Raw genomic sequence first — 22,734 nt, 5'->3', positions numbered from 1 at the left:
TTTTTTTGTTCGATGCGGGATGGTGTCGAATTGGTTCCATGAAATTTTATTCAGATAGGCCCAGTAGTTTTTTATTTTATGAGCATTTTTGTCTGTACCTACTCGATGACTTAATTGAAATGTAGCAAGTAACTTTGATTCACTTCCCGGTAATCGATTGAGCTGAAATTTTGTATACCTACGTATGTAAATTGGATAGCGATGAAACATTGACTCAACTTTATTTTATCGAGTTCGAAGTTTAGAAAACTATCTACTATTTAGGAATATTGATTGTTAGAAGGAAAAAAGTTAAGATTTTTTAGTTACATACATACATATTGGAGTTGAAATGAAAAATTCTACCTTATGCGAGATAATCTATCTTTAATTTTGGTTATATCCCGGGCTGACATGAAGCTATATTATAACGTAGTTAGAAACCTATTTCTTGAACAAGTTTTTTTATACTTCAACACAGGAAAAGGTACTGGATTTTCATCTGATGTTAAAAAGTGTTCATTGGTTGTGGTAAAATTGCGCCTATCGTTCTTTGTTCTTTGCTGATAAATACGTGTTTATGGCCATGACCCGGGATGCACCTGTCACCTTCGATGGTATATCGGCCGACGCCTGGCCATACAACCACGCGTTTGTATCCCGGCGGTTTGTCATAGCTACTGTTGAAGCCCTTTTTATTTTGTTTAAAATGTTTAGGTGTATCGATATTTAGATGTGCAGGTCCAGGTTCGTCTGGGCTCTTTAGGCACATTGTTATATCTACTAATGCGTTTCGTCCTCTGTATGGCACACTACGGTTGGTCTTATTCATTGTTCCAAAATGTGATTTTTTATAAGTCTCCAAGCATCCTTTAAGAGCTATCGGCCAAGTGGCCGCTGCGCACCGCAACGATGTATTGAAGTGATTCTTTATTGTGGTCTCATCGCGCACTCCAGTAAATAAATCATATGGACCCTTTAAGGACACTATTTTCTTGGATTTTTGTTCGATACATTCCTTGTCAACAATCACGTACCTATTTGGTGCCAGAGACCACTTTGGAGAAGCGTCTTTGAATCGACAAGGCTCTTCTCTCTCAAATGTGGGTCTATTAGAATGTGGACCATAAGGTAATTTAAAAGGTACAGCATTATAATACGTACCAGGACACGGAGTGCTACTTTTAAGAGGTTTCCACCTTCGCATTCTTCCAAAACCAACATTCATACAAGAAGCTTTATATTTGGGAAGTTCTTTGACTTCGTGCCAAGCTGGACCTAGCAAAGAGTTTTGCCATCTTCTCTGATTTAAGATTTTCTGATTCCTATATCCCAAATTTCTTGCCCAATCTTCTAGTTCAGTCTTGTATCTCCAAGGATCTTTATCGACTTTTCTATGTCGATTAACCCGAAAAATTTCATTGATTGACTGAGGATAATATAGACAAGGATCACATCCATCGGGGCGTTCCGTATATAATCCACTAGGGTCTAAACTGGGATGTACAGTGATTTTTTCAAATCTCTTAACACTTGATCCAAAGGCCGCAATGTTTTTAGTTCGGGTAACCATATTTCCGTTTAGATTAAATCGTTTTTCTCTATTTAAATAATCTCGCCGTAATCTATAAGTTGTTAGGTATATGATAGGTACATTTATTTTGAAACTGCTATGGTGAAATTGATTACCAAATATTGTATTACAGACATGACGACCTGGATCTTTTAGCAATTGGATGACACTGTCAGATAGGCGTCGGTGTGTGGTGGTGGCACCTCAAGAGCCGGACAGTTTTCATGCTTCTTATGGTACGGGAGCTAGCAACGTTTAAAAAAAAGTCATTTTAGTATAGTTGGGTTTTTGATATACTGTTTCTCTTGCTATTTCGGTTAGAGTCCGGGCTGTCTGGCTGGCCGCAGTGGTTGCGTTTATTAGTGCGCATCTTATCTGCACAGGAAAATATCCTTAATTTAAAGTCATTTTTTAACGCGTAATTTTTAATCTTTTGCCTTTAGATAGATCCATCAGACATAATTTTTTTATTGCAAGACGTTTTTTTCGTTGTAAAATAGGTGCCATACGCAATTTTTATTTCAAAATAACTAAAATGTCATCGAAATAAGTGAAATTACATCAACATGAGTCCGCTTAAAAGGTAAGTAATAACTTTATTATTTATATTGTGTTATCCTTTTTTAATACTTATATTGAATAATTAGTAAACTAATATTTTTAATAGATGGTTTCATATTTATTACACTTTTGGGTATAAATATGAATTTGATGATATTTGTATTTTCTAGTGTTTGATTTTACGCGAATATTATACATTTGAAATTAAAGACTTGGGAAAATAATACAATGAATAAATCGCGTTTAAAATCCGTTAAAAAGTCTTTAATTTCTTGATGATATTTGGTTTTTATCAAGTTTACATTAACGTCCTATTTAAGGTTCGTTGGGAAAAGGAGGCGATATGGTAGATTGTTGCAAAAAAACTGTAAATAGTAAAATGAATATTATATATAGTATAAGTAACACAGTGATTACTTATCCTTCACTGGGACTCATGTTGATGGAATTTCACTTACTTCGATGATATTTTAATTATTTTGAAATAAAAATTGCGTCTGGCACCTATTTAACAACGAAAAAAACGTCTTGCAATAAAAAATGTATGTCTAATTGATCTATCTAAAGGCAAAAGATTAAAAATTACGCGTTAAAAAATGACTTTAAATTAAGGATATTTTCCTGTGCAGATAAGATGCGCACTAAAAAACGCAACCACTGCGGCCAGCCAGACAGCCCGGACTGTAACCGAAATAGCAAGAGGAACAGCATATCAAAGAACCAACTATACTAAAATGCTCACTTGTCAACGTTGCTACCTCCTAGAATATTACATGTGTTCTTACATCTTGCCAAAAACATTGAAGAAATAATTGACATATTTAATATCAAATTCACATTATTACTTGGTACCTTGCTTGGTACATAGAAGGTACATAGTAACTCAATGCTTAAAAGTGAAACAAATATGAAATAACGTACCAAAAACATTATATTGTCATAATATGTATTTTCTATCAAAATGATAGCTACAAATAGTCACTATTAGGAGTCCATTCTGTTTAAAGATCGCATCTAGACACGCGGCAGCGTGTCAAGCCGAGTTCAAGCGAAGAGAACTGGCGAGCAGCAGCCGTGTGTATATTTACACGAACCATTTCGAGCCACTTTTCACCCCCTTAAAACTCGAAAACTATTTAAGTTAAATAAACCAAATTTGGTACATATTAGTCGAACTCGTCGGATAAATAGCGAAAGTCAAACGATTTGTAACACAAAAATTTTAGAATTTACCGATAGCCCATAAAAAAGTTGTAGGCGGTAGTGTCATGCCATACTTTTCCGGAGCCCGCCATACCGACGCGAATGCGTTGATTTAAAAAAAACAATTTAACCATTTGTACCAGGCTAACTTTTGGACATGTAACCATCGTCGTGAAGTCATTTATGTAAATCGCCATGCCATACCTACATTTCGGACGATTCACATGCTTGATAATCCAATGTTGATAGCTTTCAGGTAAATTAACAAATTTCATTATTAGGTACATATTACTTAATAATATATAATTTGTTCCGGTAATATTATAAGTAGGTACATAGCGTAGGTCTGTAACTAGGTATGCTTTATGAATATCCTCATTCCTCATAATATCCCTGATGTATATATTTAATTTAGTGTTCACGGTGTTATATTAACTATATAACCACAGACTAATAATAAGTACTATACTACGTATACAAAATTATACAGGGTTAGTTTTCAATGACCAGCCAAAATTTAAACGATTTTTTACGATCTAGATATTAAACCAAAGGTACATTTGAAACGTTCTTGTCGAATAAAATAAAATAAAAATAATAGAATTCATTTGAAAATGTCTTAAAAACCTAAATCGTAAACACCGCCAGAATCAATGCACTTGTGTGCGTGCGCGCGTCGCCAAATTTATGTGTGTGCTAACTTCTACCTATCTAGGTTGTTGAACTGAATTGTGCTTTTGTAATGTCCACACGTTCTCTTTTTAGTTTTTAGTGGCGGACAGGAATGAAATCTAATTAAAAAAAAACGTTTTTTCTTCATTAGATCTAAAATGTTATCGATTCTGAACCATTTCTGAAAATTTGGCCGGTCATTGAAAACTAATCCTGTATATCGTGGTATAACATAAATGAAGCTTCTTGCTTAAATGAAAACAAATACAATTTAACAGAGCGACATCTTTTGTCAGCGGCAGTCGTTATTAACTAAGTTATTAACGTTTATACGAACGACTGTAGAGTGTAGAGGCTAGTAACAACCCACAACAGTTTATGACTCTTACATATTTTGTCGTAAAATATTAAATAAACAACATAAATCTAAAATTGCACATATTGAATAAATCAAAATTAACATGCGAATATTAAGAATTGTCTGCGAATTTAATTTAATAAATTTTATGAAATTTTCAAATAGCGGCGTCGCATGATTCTCTATAATTAAAGTACCTACACAGCGTGAACATATGGTCGAATTACGAGTGTATTTTTTGAAGATTAAACCACGTGTTGCCGCTTAAGTAGGTATATATAAAAAATCAATGGCGATAGGTATAGCCACGCTTGCGTCTCGCATGCAGCGTGCCGTGTTCTTGTCGGGACTCTGCCCCTACCGCACGCCTGAGCTACGGACCGCGTGACTCCGCGACTTGTTGAAAGCGCCACCTGTTAACACATGGAGTCACCGACAGTATAAGGTAAGGGTGACTACAGTATAAGTATATTTATGTACACATGTACAAATGTAACGCTGAGCGTCTCCATGTAACGGAATAGTTGATATTTTATATCCGATTTTATATGGCGAATACAGACAAAGTAGGGTTAGTAATTAGTGAGGAGACGTTTTTGGAAAACAATTTAAAATTGAGAATTCTCAATGTTGACTTTCAGTTTACGTATATTTTTTTGTAAAACTACCTACGTTAGTTACGTAAGTAAGGTGACATTTTTTTTGAGAAACCAATAAACAAAAATATATTTCTATTAACTCGGAATATGCAGGTTACCTACACAGTGACAGTACACAGGATTTAAATCGTTCAATAACATTCATAGGGCTTTAGTACCTATGCTATGTAGAGGAAAACATTGACTTATAAATAGCTACTGAAACATATTCCACAAGTGGTTATAATACCCGGGGTCAGGTACACGGTACACATTATTATTTATGTTCTTAGTTACCTACTTCTGATTTTCTGAAATCATTATCATTATTGGGTATTACGACAAATGTATTCTTTAAGAAGTTAAGTACTTCGTGTTTACTTAAATTCAAAATCACCCATAACTATACTTTTTCATCTCCTTGAGCTATATCTAGTATTCTGGAGATGTGGTATAGTAGAGACTAGAGATGCGGAACGCGAAAAATTTTTACTGTTCATCCAAAGGTATTGACGTTAATTTGTAATTTAATACGTAATATGTAAGAATGGCGAATGAAACACATTTTGTACGACCCCACAAACTTGGTGATAGCTTCACACTGACTCCCCCTACACATCAAAAAAATAAAAATTGCGTCCACTAAAAAACGCACCCCAAATGTAACTTTTCAATGGTCTAAAACTCAAAATCATATTTATAGAATTTGACTTCTTCTAGAAGGACTATTGACCAGACATAACATAGTTTTACCATTTACCACAGATTCGGAGAGCAGTTTCTACGCAGAAGAAAATGGCAAGAAACTTTGTAGTTGCTCTTTTATAATAATGTCAATTTTACATAATATGTAACATATTATTCATCTTTATTCATAATAATGATGCTAAAAAATTGTAATGTGGTTCTCGCAACCATTTTCCATGGATTTTAAGCTTCGGAAAGTTGTCGCGTAAGAACCGCTCTGTCTGTCTGTCGGGCAGTTCTTTGGCATGATTATCATGGTTCCTATATGTTACATATTATTATGTAATGGTTATTCACAATGGGCGACGTTGGCCCAACAAAAATATAATCGTCGATGTTTGCCGCCATTACGGTGATTTTGAATAAACGTCTGCAATGACAATGAGAGCCGATCATAGAGCATAGACATTTAGGTCCTCTACGCTATCGTGAATCCCCACTGGTAAGCTACGCCACTGCGTAGCTAGGTAACCAAGGTCACTCGGGAAAATATAAAAATGGGGCCCACTGCTATCTATCAAAACTGGTAAGGTTTTTTAAAGTAAAATCATTAATTATAGAAATACTTTAAAAATGCTTACTTTATCATCAGCTCTTTTTCGTGATCACTTTCACTAACAACATAAATTACAATTATTTTAATACTTGGTTTAGGTATTGGGCAATAAAACGAAATAGAAAAGATTCAAGGGCTTATGAGGTAACTAACTATACATTTATTTATTTATTTGTTCATAGATAGGTACCTACGTTGCACCAGCTTACGGTTATTTAACCTATCGCCGATGCAAGCTATATAAAAAAAATATAAAACTAAGACAGTATCACTGATTTCCTCTATTCGTCCATCCCTGCCTATTGTGAAGAGGACCCATAACATTAATAGGTAATCAACCACAATCAACACTTTTTTATACACTATGCGTCCTGTCTAACGTTTATAAGTACCTACGTCAATTTTATATATAACTCAATGTCAATTATCCTTGTAGTTTAAAATATGGTCGGAGTAGATGAACCCTTAAATTATATGGCATGAGGCATCTACTCTATGTGCAGACTTGACCAAGAATGTACGGAGCGTAATTAGCCCGTTGATCGATAAGCCTATTCATTTTAGTGATTCAATCTCGAACCATTCGAAGCTCTATTGACTGCGGTCGTTTGTAACGTAAAATTAATCCAAGCGATGTCCCTTAACAATGTTCAAATGAAATGGTTCACTAACAGATTCCAAATATTTGCGGCTTACAGTTTGTGTTACGATCGGCAAATAGGTAATGGAATTTTCAATTGGGACAAATTATCCAATTCTCGCAATTATATTTTATTTATTTTAAAAACAAACAGTCATAAACACAAAGAAATACACAATCAAAATACATAAACAGATCTATAGTTTCATTTTTTTAACTTGTTATAGTAATAAGACATTATTTTATAAAATTATAATATTGGTGTCTACTTACTTGGTGGCAAGTAACGAGGCGGTTTATCAGAAAGCACTTATCATGTCATGAACTAGGTAGAACAATCGTAGGACAAGAAGAGATGATTCCTTTTCAATAGTTTTCTCTTCGTTTTTTAATTTAAGTAAAGCAATTTAATCCAATAGTAGGTATTCCTTTTTAGGGTTCCGTACCCAAAGGGTAAAACGGGACCCTATTACTGAGACTTCGTTGTCTGAATGTCTGTCTGTCTGTCACCAGGCTGTATCTCAAAGCTGAAATTTTCACAAATGATGTATTTCCGTTGCCGCTATAATAACAACAAATACTTAAAATTAAATTAATATTAAGGGGGGACCCCATAGTACGGAACCCTTCATGCGCGAGTCCGACTCGCACTTGGCCGGTTTTTTATTGTTCTATTATTTTGTTGCTTGCTTTCTAACGCGAAGCTGACTGTTGATTTTCTGAAAATAAATGAATCAAAGACAAAAAAAGGTAAAAATGAATAATGTAATATTTTTTTTATTTAATAGAAGATAGTTACATGATCAAAAATATTATTAATTAAGAGAAGAATTAGGAGATTGGCGGTAGTAACTCAAGCCCCAGAACTACAGACACAATAGAAAATCTATTATGTCTGGGACCGATCGGGCCGCTTGGGGCTCAATGTTTTGGTCTGAAAACCAAATAGCTTACTTAACCCTTGTGCAATCAAATCCTAACATGACGTATTCGGGCCAACATTTAAGTAAATTTGTGTCCAGTCCAAGCCAACTCGATTGCAATAGCAATAGCCTCCAGCTTTAATTACCATACACACACATCTTCCACGCCAATTTTCAGTAAGGTTGAATATTCGCAGATATTTTTTTAAATTCAATCCGGTTCAAATTTAACTCATGTGAATATTATTTTCACATAATAGATTTACGAATTATTACCATTTTTATTTATTTATGCCACCTACGTTCAATGTAAAATTTCATCAAAATAGAAAACACACTATTTATTAACATTTCCATAATACTCGGGTACCACCAGAAGGACGGTACCCGGTCTTTTGGAAGGCTTACGTGGGGACACGGATCCAACACGCAGAGGCCCTTTTGAGAGTTTTAATGTGTTATGGGACACCAGCCGCAACCTGCCCATGACTGCACTATATAGAGATACAGCCCTGGGCAGTCCGCGGCCGATGTAGGACTATTACAGAAAATGGAAATAAATGACTGGACTATGGAAGGGGTGCTATGTGGACAGGTTACTGGATCTATAGGAACTATGGCGTCTGCCTTTCTACAACAAAGTTTGTAAAAATATATTGGCAGACGGTGACTTGCCCTCTCACAGATGGGCCCTCTAAAAAGTCGCTGTAACTTAGCAACAAGAGGGCAACATGTCGTGAGCAGCTAAGGGTGGAGAGGCGTCCCTGGACTTTAAACGACGATCACGCGCTTCCTGAGGGTCCAGCATCACGTGCCCACTCGCCACTTACGCTTCGCTTCCACCCTTCGAGCTAAAAGCTCTCGCGACTCCACTCTGGCCGGCCGGTTAAGGCAAGCCAGAGGCGGGGGTCCTGTCCTCGTCAGGCTTCACTCCGACCGGCCGGTGAAGGCAAGCCGGAGATGAAGACAGGGGCCTCCCCCGGGAGGCTCCTCCCCACAAGGTGTCCTGCGGGTTGACTGATTGCACGGGTGGAATATCTACTGTCACGTAGACAATAGATATTCCAACCGTGGGCGATGGGGTCGTCACATCCCTACGTATTATTAAGGGGTCGTCAGTATCACCTTAACTTCCAGAACGGTTTGACCATAAATAAAAATAAAAAAGCCTTTATTTCTCAAATTACATTGGTTTCTTACGTGCTAAAAGTATGGTTAAATGTAAGGGTTAAATGAACTTAATTATTATATTACAAACTATAACTAAACTTAAAAAAATAAATAATTAGCTATACATAAGAAGTGATGACTTATAAATTATGTAATATGTAGCTTGAGAACCCCTTTAAGTAAGGGTGAAGGCCTGCTCCAGACTGTTCCAGTATTCTCTTTTTTGCGCTTGTAACATCCACTTTTCGCCAGTTATTTTCGTTATATTATATCGTCTGCCAGCGATATACGTATAATTTTCTTGTATGTTAATCCCCATTTTTTCCCATTTAAGTTGGTTTATGACCGCTTCTAGAACAGCTGTGAATAATCGTGGAGATAGTGGATCGCCTTGCCTGACGCCCCTTTTAATTGGAAATACAGGTCCTGTTTTCTCCAGCACTATCTGGCCAAAACTTTTTTTATATAGATGTTTCAGAGTATTTATGTAGTTTATTTCAACTTTTTGTGCGTGTAGTGTTTCCCAAATTGCGTCATGCGTTTAAGTATCGAAGGCCTTTCGGTAGTCGATAAAAGCTAAATAGAGTGGTGTCTGGATTCTTGGTGTTTTTCAATGAGTTGTTCCACAGTGTGGATGTGATCCATAGTAGAGAAGCTTCTGCGGAAGCCAGCTTGTTCTATTGGTTGGAAACTATCCAATGTTTTACTGACTCGCTTTTCTATTACAGATGAAAATAGTTGAAAAAGGTTTGACCATATTATACATAAAATATTGCGATAGATGTTAATAAATAATACAAGCTGAAACTATTTCGACGCTTTGTGGTCGGATCCAGGACGTAATTTACTCGGGCCTTGCAAGGAGAATCTATTATCAAGTTAAATTTTCGAGTGCTGTCGCTGTTCATTTAAGCTTACATTGCATGAAGGACTCAAACAAAGTTGTCACTAATATCATAGTCCAGAGAAAATCCTTGTTGCTAGATTAATTTACATAGACTTCGTGGCTAACTAATCTACCCCAGGATTATGAATAGTCACTAGTAGTTGTAAAATACTTTATATCTGGTATATTTATTACTGTGCAAAAATATAGAAAAAAAAGGGGCTGACAACACCAAATTGAAGTTATTTGAGCAGTTTTTTTAAGAAAAGATATTTATTCTAGACCATCAAAAAAATATTCATCATATTTCGAAGACCGTGGACCGACTCGATACATACTTGGACAAAATCGGCTCGATAGAAAATAATTGCAAAGATTGGTCTTAACCCTTAATAAGCCATGGGGATATTATTTTCCCACATCGGCATTGCCCACAAATTAATTATTATTTTTTGTATTTTTAAAGATACGGTAAAATTTAAGGAACGCACCTAGATAGATAGTTCTTTTAATTTTTTTCTAGCAACACTTCTTTCTAAACGTCAACTTTCAATGTCAGTAGACAATCGAAGGAAAAAGTTCATTAAAACGACCATTTTTTCCCGAAATTCAAGATAGTTTTTGGATCTACCCCCAGAAAAATTCCTGTAAATATGCAATTGTTTTTAATTCGTAAAGAAGAACGTGTTATTTATCAAATATAAACAAAATAACGTACGAAAGCTGTTATTTTGGGTTATTTTTTCTAATTTAAAAAATGGTGGGAAATTAATACCCTGTAGCCGTGCAAGAAATCTTCAAATGGGAATATATTTCCCTTTATCCCGTAAGGATACCAAGTAGGTATAAAAAGTAAAAAGTTGAGTAAAGTAAAAAGTAATTTAAAAATTCATATATATTCAATAAATAATAAATTTAATGATGCGTTTTTATTTTTTGTGTGTTAAAATCAACGAGAAAATCGTAGAATTATGCTGGATATGCTTTTTGTCTCAAAATTATTTAATTACAAAATTGATTGTCCCCAAATACTGCAAAGACTCAACATAAGAGTGCCTTCTAGGTACCCACGTAAGGTTTTGCTACCACTTTGTCCTCCTCTTCGCAGAACTGTCTCAGGCCGTAATTCTCCAGTTCCAAGATTTTGCAAAACTATTAATAATCACTGTGAGCTTTTCGACATTTTTTCGGAATCCCCCAGCAAACTCCGCAAAATACTTCAAGATTATTTTTTTTAAACTTATGAATAAGATTAACTGTATTAAGTGTATATGTATTTTTTTTTCTTTTGTAATTAATTTTCCTTTTCTTTATATGTACTTAATTAAAAACTGCTTTAACGTTTTTGCATGCTGTGTTTGCCTGTAAGTGTTTGTTACATTTATCATGTTTATTTTTTGTGTTTTAAAATTTTTTGTATGGAGTAAAATGTAAACAAACGTTGGTAAACCAATAAATAAATAAAAAATAAATATGTCTTTTTTTTAACGTACGGGTCTGCAATGATAACAGTAGGGATACTACGGTTCAATGCCCACATCGCAGCTAAACCTGTCTCTCTGGGATGCTGTTAACTCGAAATTGTCAAGGAATATATATACCTGGGACAAACGATCCAGCTTGGTAAATTCAATTTCGAGAAGGAGATAAACCGCCGAATCCAACTAGGATGGGCAGCTTACGGGAAGCTACGCACAATCTTCTCGTCAAACATACCGCAATGCCTAAAAACAAATAGTCCAAGAGCCCGCTTCAGCCAGGCGCACAATATTTCATAAAACCAGAAAATTTGTCTGCGCACGTCACCAACACAGGTAAGTACGATGAGCGACTATGTAGTTTGGGTAGTGGTTACTTTGATAGGTAACAGGTAACAAAGGTGTAAAAAAAGCACCTCAATTACATTAAAGTATAAAGCTCGGTTTATTTATATTTTCTTTAGAATAGTATTTAAAATGATGTCATCCATTGCCGGACACTTAGTATGGTTTTAACCCCCTGCCGGACACCCCCAAACTCAAAAAAAATATTGTACTTACACTTACAATATAGTATAAAAGCTGAATTTTAGATATGTTACTTGGGGGACTATCAGGAGAATTTACCCCAGTAGCCGGACAGTTTTCACGGTTTTTACATATTGCCAGAGGCCTTGAAAGTCTGCGGTAAGTGCGAGCGCGAGGCAATATAATTATATTTAGGCAGGTTTGAGTGAGATGGTGAGTTTGCTCTATTGCGATCTTTTACTGCGCATCATCTGTCGTTTACATTGTATTGTGTTGAATTATTATACGTTCACTATAGTCCTTTTCACCTATGATGATTCCTGTGACACTTCATTGTGTTCAGAATTACGTATTTTATGTTTAAAAAGCAAAAAAAAAATTAATGCATAATATTTTTATTTTAAGGCGGCATTATTACCAAAAATATAAAAATAAAACATCTTAAGCTACTAAAACAAAAACGGTATTGTTTAGTTAAAACTCACCATCTCACTCAAACCTGCCTAAATAGGTATATATTTCCTCGCGCTCGCACTTACCGCAGACTTTCAAGGCCTCTGGCAATATGTAAAAACCGTGAAAACTGTCCGGCTACTGGGGTAAATTCTCCTGATAGTCCCCCAAGTAACATATCTAAAATTCAGCTTTTATACTATATTGTAAGTGTAAGTACAATATTTTTTTTGAGTTTGGGGGTGTCCGGCAGGGGGTTAAAACCATACTAAGTGTCCGGCAATGGATGACATCATTTTAAATACTATTCTAAAGAAAATATAAAAAAACCGAGCTTTATACTTTAATGTAATTGAGGTGCTTTTTTTACACCTTTGTTACCTGTTACCTATCAAAGTAACCACTACCCAAACTACATAGTCGCTCATCGTACTTACCTGTGTTGGTGACGTGCGCAGACAAACTTTCAGGTTTTATGAAATATTGTGCGCCTGGCTGAAGCGGGCTCTTGCTCTAAAAAGTATACAACCAGTGTGTTATAACATATGGCGCAGAGACATGGTCGTTTACAAAGGGCCTGATAAATAAATTAAGAGTGACCCAACGAGCTTTGGAGAGAGCAATGCTCGGAATTTCGCTGCGCGACAAGATCCGCAATACGGAAATTTGCAGACGAACGAAGGTAACTGCAGATCGACATTGCTCTCAGAATCTCCAAACTAAAATGGCAGTGGGCAGGCCACATAGCCCGCAGGACCGATGCTCGTTGGGGAATACAGGTCCTTGAATGACGACCAAGAACCGGACGGCGCACTGTTGGACGCTCTGCCACTAGATGGTCGGATGATATAGTTAAGACAGCTGGGCGTAGATGGTTAAGCAAAGCCAAAGATCGGCAACTGTGGCACAGTATGGGGGAGGCCTACGTCCAACAGTGGACTTATCCGCGCTGAATGGATGGTTGGATGGATGGACCCACAGTTTTCCTTAAATCACATATTTTCTTATTATTTTCTTCTACGACCTGGCCTAGCCAACTGCGAACACTGTCCAATTGTGTGGGAGTAAATGAGAGCGCAATCACTGTTAAATTTGGTCTTGTCAGCTCTTTAACTGGAAGCCCCCAAACTCCTTATTCATAACTAAAAGATGTCATTTCAGGTGATATTTACAATGTTGAGCAATACGGATTGCATAATATGGCAAATATTAAAATGTGATGTTAAAAATTGTGGGAGTATCCGAGGGAGGTCTCTGTCTTCTTCTCCGCACTGCCTCGGTGGTAGTTCGTAGTGACAAGGACGAGGTTCAGAATTTCTCACTTCTGGCTTGGCTTTGTTGACCGTCCAAAGTGGAACGCTACAGCCATATGCTCTTGGGTTGAAGTGTCTAATGGCATAATAGTAGGGATACCCAATTGGGCATGTGGGATGACGAAACCATTGCCGCACTTTTCCACATCTCTATCCGTTCAATTTTTTAATCTTTGTAAGACAAACGTCCATAGCCCACGGTCCATACTTGGTCCAACCTATAAAGGACACCCCGTTTCCATAGCACATATAAAACTAAGTGAGCGACTAACTGGGAGTGATGAGAAATCAATAAAACAGCAATATATTAACATTAATTTGAGATAATTAAAATACAATATGAGAAGATAATAATATTATTTGGTTGAGTGTCAACGTTACGTCCTACATGTTTTTTTTATATTTATACGCATTCAGTGTTAAGAATAAAAAAGAAACACTTTGAACAATAAATACTATAATGAGCAGAGTAGGTACCTACTATAGGTAAGTACTAAATGTTTGTTGTTGTTTAACCCTTGAAGGGTTATGGAACACAACTAAACTAAAAAGGACACAACTAAACTAAAAGTCTAACCTAATCTCAGATGAGCCAAAGCTAATAAAATGAATTTCTCTGACTCAGTCTTCATGAGTGTCTTGAGAATTTTTATTTGTTAGGTATATTTATTTAATAATAATGGCGTAGGGATGTGACGACCCCATCGCCCACGGTTGGAATATCTATTGTTTACGTGACAATAGATATTCCACCCGTGCAGTCAGTCAACCCGCAGGACACCTTGTGGCGGGGTGTCGGGGAGTAGCGACCCCGCGGGAACCGAGCGCTCCCGGGGGAGGCCCCTGTCTTCATCTCCGGCTTGCCTTCACCGGCCGGTCGGAGTGAAGCCTGACGAGGACAGGATCCCCACCTCTGGCTTGCCTTAACCGGCCGGCCAGAGTGGAGTCGCGAGAGCTTTTAGCTCGAAGGGTGGATGCGAATCGTAAGTGGCGAGTGGGCACGTGATGCTGGACCCTCAGGGAGCGCGTGATCGGAGTTTAAAGTCCAGGGACGCCTCTCCACCCTTAGCTGCTCACAATATGTTGCCCCCTTGTCGCACTATTGCAGCGACTTATTTCGGTGGCCCATACAGTGAGAGGGCGAGTCACCACCTGCCAACATATTTTTACTTTATTTTAGTAGAAAGGCAGGTGCCATAGTTTCCAATAGTCCCCAAATACCGGCCCACTTAACATCCCACTCCATAGCCCAGTTCATTTTGTTTTCCACATCTCGAAATAGTCCTACATCGGCCGCAGACTGCCTAGGACTGTATCTCTATAGTGCAGTCATGGGCAGGCTGCGGCTGGTGTCCCACAACACATTAAAAGTCTCAAAGGGCCTCTGCGTGTTGGATCCGTGTCCCCACGTAAGCCTTCCAAAGATCCGGGTACCGTCCTTCTGGTGGTACCCGAGTATTATGGAAATGAGAAACATAATAATATTAATTATCTTTAATACGGGCTACACTGTTAAAAGCAAATAAAATCATTTTGAACCGCTACTTGCTAAATAGGTACCTTTGCAGGGTTAGGTTAAGATAGGATAAGAATTGACATAATAAACGAGTTTGAAATCTAATAATCATTGTTATGACTTCAAAAAGCAGGCTGTATCATGTAGGTGCTTTTTAGTCCTTAATTTTGCAAAATAAATATTATATTTTCATAATTCATAAATAAATCTGCAGTTATTTGAAATTAAATTTAATTCAACTATAACATAACAGAGTAGCAGCAGCAGTCACATATTTTCGTTTTTAAGTTCGGGAAGAAGTTCTCTGACTTGTTTGTTTATTAGGTCAATAAGTTTGGATCGTGCGAAAGTAATTTGGAGTGAAAAAATAGAAATGATTTATAATTATTATTAATTAAATACGTTAAAGGCTTCATTTTTATGTTTTCGTTCGATTCTAGCTGGCGGTTTGATTTGTTGGGCAATTATTTCGTTGACTAAGTGTCAGACTTTATCTACGTAAACATTGTTTAGTCCAGTTGGAAAGTTCCAGGTATAAAATGTTGTCATATCTATAAGTACAAGTATATAGGTAGTGGCTTTACAGTTTACAGTCACCGGCAGTTCCCAGTGCATCGCGGATGCAATCGCTCGTTCCGTTCGTCATTCGGCCCGCCCGCCTACAGGTGACAACGCCGTGCGCGCTCGGATATCCCATAGTTTTTAGGTACCTGTTGATTACGGTGTTATTCTAATGTCTGAGCGCGATGAGTTGCCGCGCCACGGTTTTTTCATACCATTAATATTAAAAACAAAAAATAAATAAAATAATAAACGCTAATTGTTTGCTTTTTAAAATTAGATATTGTTGATAATTTTTTTACTATGAATAAAGCCATTTTGCTAATATGAATAAAGTCGCGTTAGTTCGTGTGGAATTGAAAATATACGAGCTACCAATTAGTAATAGGGTATTTTATAAAAAAATAACACATTTTTTTAATTTCGTTATATTCACAAGCGTTTCAGTACACGTAACTTCTTGATAAGTATACCTATTATTATTATTATTTAAACGAAAGTAACGCTATTTAAAAAAGTTATTAAACATAACACAAAAAATGTGACCATTACCTTACATACCATTGTGTACTTATATAATATAACATCATTAATTTAAAACAAAAATATGATGTTAACCAATTTTAATAATTATATATATTAAACTTAAAAAAAAAATTATAAATATTTTCTTATTAAAATTGACACATTGAAAATATTATTTAAAAATTCCACTCATTTGAATGAACTTATTTATTTATGAACTTAAAAACATTCAATAGGTATCTTTCTTTCAGGATTCATGAATTGTATTAAAAATAAATAGTTTGTATCTTCGTAATACGTTTCTTCGATAGTTACAAAAATTGTTTAATAATAAATAAAAATAAGTAGAATAATATATATTTAGTATAATTCGAAATATAGTCTCTACATTCACCGGCGGAACCCCAGCTCTTACAAGTTACGGTACGTATACGGTTATACCTACTATGTATAATGTATATGAATATTTTAATAATGAACATTATTAATCCGTAGAGTAGGTATAAACTCCCAAATCCACCTTTTGAAAGTTAAAAGGAAGATAGCTTAATCCCAAAGTAGACAAAGGATGGCACGAAGGATGGGAATAAGTGGGGATTAATGCTCTATATTTATAGTTATTAAAGCGTCTTATTAAGTAATAATTAATTTTAAATCCTCTGCTTTGACGCCACAGCTATTTGAATATTGCCTGGGCCTTTATATGACTTGAAGGATACTAAGAATATTGTTAACTAGCATTCCGCCCGCGGCTTCGCCCGCGTTTTTATTTATTTATTTATTTAAGTTACCCTCTATATGTGTGCTTAATTTCATTGTAATCGGTTCAGTAGTATTTGCGTGAAAGAGTAACAAGCACACACATACACATCCTCACAGACTTTCGCATTTATAATATTAGTAGGATAGGATAGGATAGATGCATTTATAATTTTTAAACGATTATATCAGTAATTTGGTATTTATTAATTATAATTAATTATAGGTACGTAGGTAATGGAAAGTTGGGTTAGTAAAATATTAAGTTGAATCTAGAAAACGTTAATAATATTTTATTGACTTTGTTACCTCAGAACTTGTATTCCAGTGAAATTTGATAATTCTCTAAAAAATTAAAATTTCAACAAAAAAATTCTTATTAAAAGTTCAACCTCGCTTACAAAATTGAAAAAATAAATATTTATCATTTTTAACACCTTTACTTGCGGCCGGATTTAATTAGACAGCCATATATTATGATAATTAATAGAAAACAATAAGCTTTAATTTGATATATGATTCATAAATGTGCGTTATGAACGTATAAATGGATCGAAATCACACCTGTTTGCACCAGGCTGCGAAGATGTTGCGGCCAACGATACGATACGAAAAACTTTTATTAAACATGATGACCTAGTCGATATTATATTATATTCTCCTCATTATAAATATACATATTATTTTGGTGTCACAAAAAAAAAAAACTATGAACGCAATGATCCTGAGGTGGGATCTTAGACTCTCCCGTAACTCGCGTCACCGACCCACGTCTAAGTACCTAGTTTATAAATTAGTGTAGTGTATTTAGTGTAACTTAGTAGAAAATATAGGTACCTATAATTTCTTTTGGCTGAATTCTTTAATTCATCTCCCTGCACACCGCTACACTAAAGTCTTGTTAAGTAGGTAGTACCTATAGTTATGAAGAAAATAAAAAAATCGTTAGCAATGAGTAATGCAGTTGACTCTTTTTTGTTGATTCCAGTATGATACCCTGGTAATAAGAGAAATTAAAGTTATTCAATTTATTTTGTTTAGAATACGAGCTGCGACTCTTGAGATCCGACCCAGGTCCGCTCAGTAGGTAATTTGATTAATTTTATTAACATCTACAACTTGCATAAGTAGTTAAACTTATTTGAAATATATCCTTACAAGTATAATTAAAAAATAATTAAATGTTCTGAGATCTCTTAAAGTTACAAGATAATTTGCGAGTAGGTACTATGGGTACATCATTTTTTATTACTTATTAATCACATGTCACAATAATAGCATAAGTTCTTTCAATTTCGCAAATTCATATTACTTAGACATGATTTGTCTGCAAATTCGAGATTAAAAGTATCCAGTGGAATTGAATATCGTATCCAATCTGTTATGCCGTTGAGAAATTACAAGATTCTAGGTATCCACCATTTGTATAATATTGAAAGTACAAAGTTATTAGGTTTTCTGCACTGGATTTCCCGTCGAGCTTCCATTGAAATAATTCCGCCATTGAGTTTTGATATTTTCATTTCTCGTATGTCCATTTCCAAGAATATCACATTTTCGTATCATGTTTCTTATCATGCATTCGCATGTTGAACATAATCATGTGCCTGTATAATAACTTTCGCATAGGTAAGTACGCTTTCGAATAATTGCGATGAATTATGGTTTGTGTAAAGTGACCGAAGCTACGAATATTCATCTCTCGAATTGAGTTTGCCGTCAGTTATCTGAGCTTTATATAGACTAGGATCGTAGATCAAGTCGTTAACCTTAGTTGTCAAGAACACCGCTTAGTGGACAATCAACGGATACATTTTTACGAATCCATTCAATATTCTGTTCCACAAAACTCAACTAGAGTCTAGAATAAGGAATGAACTTCTTATTTCGTTTGTTTATTGCTGCTGGTACGCTGCTTATATTTTATATATCAAACAATGAGTGAGTACGATACACTCACGAAAGTAAGTGCTTTATCTCAACTGTATAAAATATAATATTCGCAGTGAAAACTGATTTACGAACGAACAATATTTTAATGTATGTAGTATTAAATAGTCCTTGTTAATATCTAAGGCTACTAGACTATTGAAATTATTTTTATTTTCTATATTATCTATATCCTATTCATTGAAATGATAGCTTTCTATTTACTCTACCTAGTACGACGTACCTACTACCTACCTACTCTTATTTACGTACCGGGTAGGTTTCGCAGTATTTTAATATAATTACTATTCATTAATACACTTATGACTCTTACAAAATGCTCTATCTTAGTCTTATCTTAGGTCTTTCAAAAATAGTCTTCATTCCTTTTCTATCATCCAAATGAAATGGCTACTCTCGTAAGCTTGGTAAATGGCAGCTATTCTAAGTCATTCAAAGGCCAATCTTGTTTATTAAATTCAAGTTTAATCCGCTTAGCATAACAAGAGTAACGGGAACTTAGTTTAACCACGATTGTCATCTCTGAATACTTGAACACAATGACGAACGATTTTAAAAATATCTTTGCTTGAAGATGTGAAGAGTTCTAGCAGGTAAGTATTAAGAGGGGTTAGGCGGTCAGCGAAAACTCAGCTATTCGTGCCTTGGGTGAGGGGTGAGGAATGCGTTTATAGTATGGAATCAACTTGCTCGAAACTAAAATTCGTAGGTAAGTGCCATTCACATTTTTATCAAAAAGTGAATGAAAATATTTAGTATTTTCTAAATCTAAAATAGTCACGAAATCGAGAAGGTAAATACCTACCTATGTATTTTATACTAATCATTATCGTAAAATATACGGTTGTAATGAGCATTTATACCTATTATATATGGTATTTTAGAGGTAACTTTAGGATTTTTTTATCGAGCAAAATTTTTCCAATCGTGTTTTGGACTCAGTCATCCCATCACACATACGTTCTGTAATACATATTATTAGAAATTTCAGTGCGAAAAAACTTTAATATTTTCTTAGGGCCCTTAATTGTTTGACACGTATTACTTGGCACTAATGTAGCCATCTTAATTAAAATCTATTTCAAAACAAAACAATTGAATAGTGTTTCAATCTAAAAATATCAAAATAAGTTTAATTTATGATGAATGAAACAAAGTTAATTAAAATAAGAACCCATGCCAACCATGTAAATCTAAAATCACGCATTCAGATTAATTATATTTGCACTTGATTTTAAACAATTTCAATAACTCATACCACTGCCATCGAATACATAAATTCTGTTTGTGCGGATATGAATCAATAATAATTAGGTATACATAATTTCATCGGTAAAATTTGGTATATATAGTACTTATGTACCTATAGATATGTGGGAATTTCAATGCTGCAAAGAGTTAGAAGGTTCTATATATTATATAACTTCGAAACGGAACAGTGCAATTATATGCGTTTAACAAACTAAAGGCTCTTCTGAAAATAGGTAGAAGAAAAACTTTACATTTTGGGTGCATTTCGATAATGGGGTCTCAGTTGGGAAATAATTGTCTGGATCAAATATATATTGTGTAGAAAAGTCTATAGGTAGCATTCGGATCTGGGCGGTCGCGACCTGGCAGCCGCGGCCCTGCAGCCGGGAACATTGTCGCTGCTGTGCGGCGCTGCCAGAAGCTTACGGATAACAGCGTCCGCGACCCGGGCAGCGACTGCCACGCGCAGTAGTCAAACAGCACTCAGTCAAATAATAGTCAAATATACGAAAGCGAGAACTCGTGAAGAGACTGATAGAGGACGAAGAAGAGGATGATCAAATAATGTTGGTCTTACTATCATCTAAGAGGAATAAAATCGATTCATTATATCATAACATTATCCTTATAGGTTTTGAGTCGAGGATCGTAAAGTGGTAGATTTTTAGCAATTCATTCAACTAAAAACTCGTCGTTTTCATCGGTAAACGTTGCCATAATGTGACTCTTCGCGTACGAGCAGCGCGACCGTACTGCTTCCGGAGCGGCCCGGCGGCCGCGGCGCTGCCAAAGTCGCGAGCAGGCCACGCCCCTCGGCCGCGCGGCTCGGTCGCTTGCGTCGGTAACTATCGCATACAATTCCCTACGAAGCGGTGCGGCGCGACCACGGTCGCGGCTGCGGGGCAGCGGCTGCCGGGTCGCGACCGCCCAGATCCGAATGCTACCTTATCGTTACGGGTAGGATGTTGTTATTGCTTTGAATACATCAAATTAGATGTCTTATTGATCTTCCTATCTAATTGTATTTCTAGTGTGGATTGCGACTCATGAGGTTAAAACCTTCAGTCCAATTCAACACGCAATTGAGATGTGTCTGTCGATAACAGAATGATATCAGAATGATGTTGTTACTCTTACACCTCGTCCTGGGAACAACATCTTAAGCTGTCGATCTCGCGCCTAATCTCTCTTGGGTCGTGTCGGATTTCCGTTCCAATGGACTATAATAGTGAAACTATAATACTTAAAGCAGTTACACAAGCATATGAAGTACATATTAAATTTAATATTATCTGCCTAAATCGATTTCTTCCTTAATGTGGTTTCATTGCACTTGTTACTATCTAGTCGTGAAGTACAATTTGCATTATATTTTAACGTAAATTTCAATAACCACCTGAACCTGAATTTATTTTTATTGTTATGAGTTTCGATTTGCTACATTTGTAGGTAATGTTGGATTTAGATTATTTGTATAACGGTGAGTTAAAAAATACAGTAATCATTAGTAAATGTATGGGTTGTAAACATTCAAATAATAACTTTTATTTTAATAATTTTCTTAAGGATTCTTTCCTTTTAGCCAACTTTATAAGCTTGAGTTAGATTCTCAAAATGTATTCAAATATCTCTAAAATATTGATGTTTATGAACATGTTCATATACTTATATTCTGCAGTCCAGTTATTCAAATGTTTGTCAAAGAGTAAAATCAGTATCCATTCGTATTTAATGCACATAAAGCTATACCAGAAATTGCATTAAATTGCTCGGTAAATATCTTGAATAAACAGAATACATGTCGCAGCCAGTTTGGTCTGTTTTATTGACACATGACACATGGAAATTTAAAGGTAAACGTGTGCCACCGTGTGCTATAAGCTAAGGGGATAGTATGTGGAAGTATCATCTGAGTATACATATATATATATATATATAATATATAGTATATAGTAGTGACAATGTACGTACGTATGTAACGATTTACGTTCATAAATTTTAGGTACATAAGTATATATACATACATATTACACATGTATGTATTTACCTTTTAATTAATTAATTTATGCTTTATTGTACACACATACCAGGGCAAACAAATTTAGACTATAATTTTATACAATATTAACACACGGGCACATGTGCACGAAAAGGTGGCCTTATTGCTCAAGAGCAATCACTTCCAGTCAAATTGATTGTAAGGAATGTTGAACGAGTACGCGTTGGTGCAAATAATAATTAGTTATAAATACAAAAGATTAATGAGGTCATATTTTGGAAGATTGACTCTGATTCTTCGATTGCTAATCAATTAAAAGTATTATCTAATGTAATTTTATATTATTACTAGCGGTCCGCCCCGGCTTAGCCCGTGGTACTTTTCTCTCCATAAGAACCATCCTCTTACTTCATGAAATATAATAAAAAAAGAATTAACGAAATCGGTTCAGTTGTTCTCGAGTTATGCGCTTACCAACACATTTTGCGATTCATT

The 22,734-nt window shown here is 35.6% G+C and overlaps 1 protein-coding gene across 1 annotated transcript; it reads right to left on the bottom strand.

Moving 5' to 3' along the window:
* Window positions 1-387: 387 nt before the first annotated feature.
* On the bottom strand, window positions 388-1,696 carry LOC123705427. Its single transcript, XM_045654188.1, has one exon. It carries the CDS (start codon window positions 1,550-1,552, stop codon window positions 488-490), a length of 1,065 nt encoding a protein of 354 aa, XP_045510144.1. The 5' UTR covers window positions 1,553-1,696; the 3' UTR covers window positions 388-487.
* Window positions 1,697-22,734: the final 21,038 nt, after the last annotated feature.

The sequence above is a fragment of the Colias croceus genome, chromosome Z (assembly GCF_905220415.1).
Source record: "Colias croceus chromosome Z, ilColCroc2.1".
NCBI lineage: Eukaryota > Metazoa > Arthropoda > Insecta > Lepidoptera > Pieridae > Colias > Colias croceus.
Note: the sequence above shows the minus strand (reverse complement) of the source record. Positions and strands in the feature narration are given on the sequence as shown.